Source organism: Setaria italica, chromosome IX (assembly GCF_000263155.2).
Source record: "Setaria italica strain Yugu1 chromosome IX, Setaria_italica_v2.0, whole genome shotgun sequence".
Lineage (NCBI taxonomy): Eukaryota > Viridiplantae > Streptophyta > Magnoliopsida > Poales > Poaceae > Setaria > Setaria italica.
The window spans coordinates 52043319-52052765 of record NC_028458.1 but is presented as its reverse complement, the minus strand read 5'-3'; the positions used below and the strand labels follow the sequence as shown (position 1 = coordinate 52052765).

Genomic DNA, 9447 nt, shown 5'->3' with positions numbered 1-9447 from the left:
CCCCCCCCCCCCTTCGTCCTTGCGTTACATCGTACCTATCAATAGTTTTACCCACAAGTTTCAAAATATATCAAACCCCCTGCAACTTTTCTAAATTCTTTATTCGCCCATGTACAAAGTATAAGTAAAAGAATAAGATGCACAAAGTAGACGTAAATGCACAAAAGTAGAACTATTGCCACCATGCTTTTTGTTGCACGATTAAAGCATGCTATTTATTACTCTCTTGATTGTTTGTGAAACCTAACAAATTTTCTCGTGGTACAGGATTTACAATCTATCATAGCATTTATTTGTGAATGGATGATGGTTATTGCCTCCTTTATAGTATTTCTAACGTAAGCAAGAGCACATATATTATAGTAATTTGGATATTTCATGAGAGTAAGATCTTGGGTAACAAAGAAAAATAAACCGACAAGTTGATCATCATCAACACTACATGCATCTGAAAAAAATGCCAAGTAAGCTACCATAATGGCAACTAATAATTGTTAGGAAATGTTTTGATATCTCATGGTGTTATGCTATGTCAATGGATTTATATTAAAATTAGTCAATCATTTTTTAACTGGTGTTGAATAAGGGACAAAAAGGTGACTTATACTCAAGAAAAAAATAAGTCACTCGCAAATAGCAATCACTAGTTGAATGATGGGTTGTGGACCGAGATGGGACGGGTTCAAATAGTACTTCAAATTACAATGAGTAGTGAAGTATCCATTGAATTTGTGGTGTTTCTGACAAGTGTTATTGAATCTTAATTTTTCAGACCGACAAGATCTCTCTCCTTGGGAGCACCATCGAGTACGTCAAGCAGCTTGAGGAGAAGGTGAAGACTCTAGAGAGACAAAACATGAGGAGAACATCTGAGCCCACCGTCTTTGAGAGCAAGTGTCGCATATCAACTGATAGTAGCGATGCCTCAAGCTCCAGAGAGAGCACCTTCGGTGCGGGTAGGTTCAGCCCGACTGTTGAGGCAAGCATCCATGGCGATACCATCCTATTGAAAATATGCTGTAAGGAGAGAAGAGGAGTGCTGGTGACGCTCATCTCCGAGCTTGAGAACCAGGGCCTCTCTATCATAAACACCAGTGTTCTACCGTTCACAGACTCATGCCTCAACATCACCATCACAGCAAAGGCAAGTATTCTCTCCCGATTATTGAACTACAGTCTACAGACGATGTGTTTATCTTAGCTACGAAATATTTAATATATAGTAGAGTTTTTTAACATCCTATTTGGTGGTATATATAATTCTCACTATCATTCTATGAGAATTTCATTAGTATAGAATACACTACTGCCCATAGTCTCAGATTTTTGCATGTCCGTAAGTTTGACCAATTTTGATTTTGTTCAGATTGGAGAAGGGTTTTCGACCACAGTAGAGCTCGTAGCGGACCTGACCACGGCTCTCAGAGGTTTCAGTACTTGAGGTGGGAAAGAAAATTGAGTAGCAAGGGAAATGTAAATGAAGTGCTTGCTTTGGAAGTTATGATTTTTTACCCTCTTTTCTTCAAGGAGTAGAGGGGACACTGGGCCGGATACCCAAGCACGTTTTGAAATGATGAAACTCTTGTGCAAATCCTCTCTCTCTATTCTATTTAAGCATGTGTTGTGTGCATTCTTTCATTTGATTTCTTCCATTCATCTTTCAAAAACATGAGTAATAGAATTCCAGGAGCAGGATGTCCAGAACAGAAGCATGAAAGTTTGCATGGTTGAAAGACAACGGGCACTCAAGTATATTGTACGTGTGATTGTATTAGGATGTGAACGTGTTGAAAAGTTTAATTTCCATCGCCTACTACAGTCCTGTTTGTTTCCGCTTATTTTTCGCTTACCAGTAAAAATAAGCCATAATCCCACACATTTCTTGCTTCCCAGTGAAAATAAGTCATAATCCCACACAAACACCTCGCTTATTCTTCACTTAGCCCACAAGCCGCTTAGCTCAAAATCCCCGATACAACATGAACCACGCTTTTCTAGTAAGCGGCCTCCCGAGCGCTTATCCAGTAAGGCCTTGTTCGGCTCAAGGGGATGTAATCCCCAAGAGGAACTAATCCAGGGAGGGATTGAGTTGATCCCTCCCATGTCACTCAACCCCTTTGGGGGATGAATCCCTGCTTCCCTCTAATCCCTCTCTTAAAATATGTGTTCGCTTTTGCCTGGGTTTAGGATTGGGGGTGTTCAGCACCAAAAGCAGAAAGAAATAAAGTGGCAAATTATAACAGCTGAAGTCGGCAAACATTATCGCATTCGGTTCTCCAGTCACGATTTTAATTCTACATACGAAACACATCCAGAAACACATTGCAAACTGCAACAAACCATATGGTACCAGTCCATTTATTACACAGAGACCTTAAGTATCGCAAAGATTTTAGTTCAAAACGAGATGGTAGCTTTAAGCAAAGTTTGGATTTTGAGGTGGTCAGAAAGACAGAAACCAACAACAGAAACATCTAAAAATCATAACTTAGGAAAGAATCTTCCATCCTCTCAAAAGAGTAAGAGCAAGACAACAGAGCTTCCGAAACTCTGCAGCCCCTACTTCAAGTCTTCATCAAGCTGGGGATACAGCATTCTAATCCTCCTTGAGTCCTTGTCAACACGTGCATCAAGTCTTCATCAGCCTATTATGTGTTGCCTGAAAACAACAAAATCTAACAAGGTTACTGCATATAAAATGAATCTTACAGTTAGCAAATAGTGTACTGATAAAACTACTAAAAGCACATAATGGATGCAACTATACTTTCACAGATAAAGACTGCATTCCTCTTGGCTTCCAAACAAACATTTCACCCCAAAGCCTCCGTTGGACAAGATTCAAAAATTCAGCAAGCATATATAACAAAATAGAGTCAAACATCACAGCCAGTTCTTTGCCACCATATAATGCCCTGAAAGGCTGAAAGTCAATCAAATTTTGATATCTTTGCAAAGAAAAGGTTTAAACATCACATGGAAATAACATCTTCCGTTGCTAACATCATAGAACATTTTAATGAACTAGCAACAAAAAAAAATGCATATCAAGATACTGATATGCAAGTGCAGAAGCAGCATTGACAAATTTGCTAGTTGCTAACAGTCAATTGACAAATGAAAAAAAAAATAGAGAGAAGATTCAGAACTGTGTTGATTTCTGTTCACTATAGGATCAAATGCTACATGAGTTCCTGGCATGCAGACCAGTGTGTAGTTCACTCTAAATATACAGTAAGCCAGGCTACTCATTTGATCTACAAAAGCACAGTTGGCCATTTACAGGCTCTTGCTTATGTGATGGAGGCACCATAATAAAACAGTAAGCACATAATTTATCTTTCCATGGTGTCAGGATCAGGTAGGAGAGGAGAGGGGAAGAAAGAGAGAATACCTAAGCAATTTCACTTCTCAACCATAACAATGCAACTTCTGGATCGTCGTCACATGCACTTAAGATCTGCCTGTTGTCAGGGTCCTTGAAGAGTTTGAATGACTTTGCCTTTTCCTCTTTTGTGACTTCCAGGGTGTTAAGAACAGAAATGCATTTCTTGATTGAAAAAGCATTCCCCTCACTTTCCTCCTTTTCTCTAGCTAGTTGAACAGCTTCGTCCTCACCTTGTTTGGTTCTCATGCCGATGTATCTCTCCATCAATCCTTCTAAGTTACTGATTTTCTTCTGCCTCTTTGGTTCTCTTTCTTCTGTGTTCCTTGTCACGGTAGCAGCCCTTCTTTGCGATGAATGAACAACCCTTTCATCATTTTCTGTGTTCTTTGTCACAGTTGCATCCCTTCTTTGTCGCATCTGATCATCTTCTAGTACCATCACGTCATCATCTTCTCGGCCTGCCATTGTTTCTTGCAAATCTGAATTCAGAACTTCCATGTTCTCAACCTTGTCCCCATTCTCCACTTGTGTAGGATCTGTTAGTTGATTGGATGTGTAGTTGTAGGTCCCTTCAGTTGTTTGACCTACATAATGAAGTTTTGTTACAAAAAAGACATGTAAAGCATATAGCAAAGTATGAACTTTGTTATGAGACTAACCATCATAAAGCTCTCCCAAGGCCTCAAAGAGTGGAAAACCCTTACTGCGAAACTTCTTAGCCTTGGGATATGAATCTAAGATGTTTTCCCATACTGCTGGACAAGCCTTAATCCTCCCTGCCTTCGCATCAAAATGAGCTCCACTTTGCTGTTTTGCGTCCTTCAGCAACTTGTACTCTCTTTTCAGCTCCTTTTCCTTCTCTTGGATCTGGGCCTTTGTGAAATACACGTAGTCTTCTCTCACATGGAATTCGTTTACAATCTTGTTCTAGGATTCTGATGGCCATCCATTTTGACCCCTATGATAAGGGGTCTTGTGCTCATGAAGTCAACAAGAATTAAATTGTTATTGTGTGCCTGCTGCTTCCATGGTAAACAATCAGCATGCACAATCAAGACTGAAAGAACTACAAAACTATTGCTAAATTCCTAGAAACAGATCCAGAAATAGGATCCAGGTCCAAAGGTATTTCACTGTGCTTACTACATTTAACACTGGCAGTATAACACTGGCCGAACATGAACATAGGAATCTCATCATGACAGAGAAACAAAATAATAAAAAAAGTATTTATCCAAATATACAGATACAATCAACATTCAGTCCAGTTCAGGCAATAGTACTAGTAGTCAGAATAAAAATGCATGCTTGTGATGAGATCTGTTCTCCATTCTGGAAGGTTTGTGATGGTTGTGACTTGTGATTATATATGGACTTGATCACTTATATTTGTGTGTCCCTGTCTTTTTATTATATATGCTTGACGATTAATGTTTAAGAGAGAAGGCCTGGAGTGTCCTCTGCATGTGTAACTTTGCTTGTTCGTAGTGATTTACTGCCGACCATGAGTGACTAGAATTGGTCAATCTCTCCACAACATATACTTCTGCAATCCTTCTGTCAATTGAACCGCTACAACAATTCGGTGCAGTGACACATCCACCATTCCATTCAGTGCAGTGAAATAACAGTAGGACACAACAGTTGAACCAATTTTCAGCAAATCAAGAACTCCTACATCTAGATCCGGGCATGTGAATCAAAACCCTAGCAGGCAAGGGAGACAAGAGGAGAAGGGCGAGGATGGGTGACTCACCGGCGAGAAGACGACCACCGAAGGGGATGAGCGCTTGAGGGGAGAAGACCGCGTCGCCGTCGCCGCCGACCTGCCGTGCGCCTTGCGGGTATCCACCGTCGCCGCCGTCGGGAGGGGTCGCCGTAGGGGAGACAGCCGTGCTCCTGCTGATTCACCCGCTCCGCGGCCGCCGCCGGCCGGAGATGTCGCGCAGGGCCGCGGCGCCTCCACCCTCACCGCCTTGTGTCGCCTCCGCCCGCGAGGGTTGGTTCCACGCCAATCGGGAGATTTTGGGTTCCCGGCCGAGGTGGGAGGATCAGAGGGGTTTTGGACCAGGAAACAACCCAGGCCGGGGTGAAACGAATGCTAAATTTTTGGCGGGCCAGTATCTGAACCAGGCTGGGGTGACCCATGTGGATCGGGCCACGTTCCCGGCCGGGGTTGGGCTAAACGAACAAGGCCTAAGAGCAAATCCAAGAGTTCCTAAAAAATTCTTTCCCAAAACGAGGTATTAGGGGCTATGCTAAAAAATTTTCCCTCAAAAAACATATCATTCCACAGCAGTACGCTAAAAATTAAACCGCTAATATTTCAAATGAAGCCACGTCATCATATTGGGCCCATTTTAGGATCGTTTTTTTTCCAGCAGGCTGGGACCCCTCGCTCGTCGCCAGGCTTCTTTTTTCCCTGACGCCGCCGGACTTCTTTTTTCCAGGCCCTCGTCACGGCACGCCGCCTGACTTCTTTTTGGTTATTACTGAATAGCACATTTCTTTTCCATTTCAGGAGCTGAATAGCACGTTTGCAGGGGATTTCAGGTTCTCTATTATTACTGAAGATGTTCAGGCTGTAATATATGCTTCTTGTACTTGATTTCGAGCAGATGCTGCAACCTGCAGCCGCTGGCTCAACATAGAACAAAACATCACTAATAATATTGACTGAGCAAACATTAAAATCGACACAAGACGCTTCAAATCCACGTTAATACCATATGGAAATACTACTCAGATTCAAATACTAATTAAGTTTCGAACATCACACAGTACCATATGGAAATACTACTCTTTAGAAGATTCAAATACTAATTAAGTTTCGAACATCACACAATACCATATTTGCAGGAGCTGATTACAGAGAACGAGATATTTGCATTTATATACCTAGGCACTTGCTTGATTGCTCCCAAACTGGTGGTGCACTACTACTATGATCTGAACAACTTTAGCTACCGAATCAGGGGAGGAAGCATTTCACAACCACCATTACAATATCAGCTCCGCAAAGAGAGTAGTCAACAAGCTGATTAGTTTCTGAATCACATTGCAAAGACACATAGCAGCACCATATAAGCAAACAATGGCCAGATTATGTGCAAATGCAGTAACTACAAACGGCGGCCCTTTTCACAATGCTAAGGTAATGGATACAGCCAAGGATTTTAGCAAGAGAGCAAATTAACAATGAGTAGAGGTCATACCAATCCAGTCCTCGGGTTCTTGGCGAGATGTTGAAGATCTTCTGGCCGCCGTGGGCTTCCTGCTCAGCCCGACTGGCTGACTCGACAGGGTGCCGCCGCCCCTCACCCCTCGCCGCCGCCGGGAGAGGAGGGCTGCTGCCGAAGTGGGGAGGGCCGCCTCCGGGAGAGGAGGGGCGTGCCGCCGGGAGAGAAGGGGCGCGCCGGAGTGGGGAGGGCCGCCGCCGCCGCCTGCTCAGCCGGCCCGACAGGGCGCCGCCGCTGAGAGAGGAGGGCCACCACCGGAGTGGGGATGGCCGCCGCCGGGAAAGGATGGACGCGCCGCCGGGAGAGGAGGGGTGCGCCGGAGTGGGGAGGGTCGCCTCCGCCGCCTCCTCAGCCGGTTCGACAGGGCGCCGCCGCCCCTCGCCCCTCGCCGCCGCCGGGAGTGGAGGGGCGCGCCGCCGGGAGAGGAGGGGCGCGTCGGGAGAGGAGCCTGGCCGCCACTGCCTGGAAGGCTCGAGAAGATGACGGGAGAAGAGCGCGGCAAAAAAATAAAAAAGCGCGACAGGGGGCGTGGGAATGGATTGGGGGAAGGTTTCGGGTCGCGAAAATATACGGGAGGAGGGCATGTTTTTTGGTGTCGCTAATTTTTTGGGAAGATTTTGGGTGGACTGTTGGAGTTCATTTTTTCTCTTTTTTTCTCTAAAAAAGGTTTTGGGGGTAAGATTAGCATCCTCTTGGAGTTGCTATGTATTTTCCCCTGGGTACCCCTCCACCGATGCCTCCTCTGTCCGCCCCCCTCGTGCCTCCCTCCTTGGCTGCCGCATCCCTACCGTCGTGTCGCGGGGCTCCGCTCCCGGGGCCTCACCCGCGCGCAGGCCTGCGCCGTCGTGTTCTGGAACCCGGCGGTGCTCCTCAGCGACGTGGACGCCACCCTCGCGCCCAAGTTCCGCGTCGTGCGGTCGCTGGGCCTCACCTGCGCCGAGGCCGCGCGCGTCTTGGCACCTGAACTCCTCGAGCTGTATCCGCCTGATCACAGCAAGAGCAGCTCGCAGGGTGATTGTATGATTGACGTTTTTCCCCCCTAACTCCTGTGTGATGTGTGTTGAGGTTCAGATGTGATGTGCGTTGAGGTTCAGATTAGAGATTGACAGGGACATTGTTTTAAGATGATTTGAGCAGAACAGAAGCTAATAGATTAAGCATGTTCTGTTCGCAATGCAGAAGCTTATGCATAAACACTAAGCGTGCTGCATCGCATTCTGAATGAAAGGAAGTAGCCGTGATCTGCGGATTCGCTTTCTGAATGAGAGCCGTGACCCGTGATCTGCTGATTCGCTTTCTTAAATGGCTAGATGCACGAGTAGTTCTTGGTTTAATTGATGCTACGAGTACATTCAAATGGATTGCTGCTCTGAACTTTATTGTTTGATTGTTGCTCCTAAATGGACAGATGGATATATGGATAGTAGTTCATTGATTTTCACTGTTTTATGGTTGTAACCATCACTAATACTTATCTTTTAGTTAATTTATAATCTTTATATGCATTTGAAAGTATTGTAGTATAATTTCTAATTACCAAACTCAAAAGATATCAGAATTATTGATTTTTTCTCCTTGTATTTAGAAAATGAGCTATCATCATCCATAGGGCATTCATGTCATTTTAACACTCAGGACAATTGCCAAACACTCAGCTTATTCAGATAGCAGATTCTCCAGACAGCAGGCTGCTACCCAGATAAGCGAGGTTCAGAAAAGCAGATACAAACAGGTCTACATATTATATATGTTTATTTTTATATTTTTTATTTTAGTATTTTGTAAAAAATATATGTCCTAATAAAAAAAATTACAAATCTGTTTGAAATGGCTATAGCCAAATGAAACAGCGGAAGTTACCGCCGGTTCAACCGGCGGAATTTCTCTTCTCTGAGTAGCACACTTTTAAAAAATTATAACTAATTCATATGAACTCGGACGAAGATAAATTTTGTATGAAAATTGTAGATATCAAAGAGATCTACAACTTTGTAGTTTAAAAGTTTTTTATCTGAAGCCATCTTAGTGCTCAAATAATCGATAAAAGTCTGAAACTGGGCAGCACACTTTCAAAAAATCATAACTAATTTGTATAACTCGGATGGAGATACACTTTATATAAAAAATTGTATATCTCGAAGAGATTTTAGTTAAAACTTTTTCCATTTGGAGCCATCTTGGTCCATCTGGGACGGGATGGTTTTATATTTGTGCAATGGGCATCAGCAAGCTCATGGGCGCCTACACCCGGCACATGCCGGGGCACCTGGAGCGGCTCATCGCCGAGATGGAGGCGGACGGGAGGCCCAAGGTAAAGTGGCTCGTCTCCGACGTGTACGCGTGATGGTCCTTGGACATCGCCAAAAGGTTAGGCATCCGGGTGGCCTCATTCTGGCCGGTGTCGGTGGCGTGCTTAGCTATTAATCTCAAGATCCCCAAGTTGACAGAGGAAGGGCTCCTCAACAACAAGGGTTGGCCGGAGCGGGATGAGACGTTCCAGCTTGCCCCCGGGATCCCGCCGCTCCACACGTTGCAGCTGCCGTGGAACAACATCGGCACGGCCGAGGTGCAGCCCATCAGCTTCGAGCTGTTCAGCCAGACCGATAGGCTCAGCGCCGTCGCCGAGATGGTGGTGTGCAACTCCTTCCACGAGGCCAAAACCGGCGCGTTCATGCTCCTGCCGCCGAGCGTCCTGCCCATCGGCCCGCTGTCCTCCACCGGAAGTCCTTCGGGCAGTTCCTGCCTGAGGACACCCGGTGCCTTCGGTGGCTCGACGCCAGCCCGACGGCTTCATCGTGTACGTTGCGTTCGGCAGCACCA

At 45.0% G+C, this 9447-nt stretch overlaps 1 protein-coding gene and 1 pseudogene across 1 annotated transcript in view; one reads left to right on the top strand and one right to left on the bottom strand.

Annotated features, from left to right (window-relative positions):
- Positions 1–1806, top strand: part of LOC101777459 (transcription factor NAI1) — a 24688-nt gene extending 22882 nt beyond the window's left edge. The window contains exons 6-7 of the mRNA XM_022829789.1: positions 773–1144; positions 1367–1806. Of these exons, the coding sequence (XP_022685524.1) occupies positions 773–1144; positions 1367–1441 (447 nt within the window). The 3' untranslated portion in view covers positions 1442–1806. The remainder of the gene's footprint in view (positions 1–772; positions 1145–1366) is intronic.
- Positions 1807–2295: 489 nt separating this feature from the next.
- Positions 2296–4372, bottom strand: LOC101777044 (annotated as a pseudogene).
- Positions 4373–9447: the final 5075 nt, after the last annotated feature.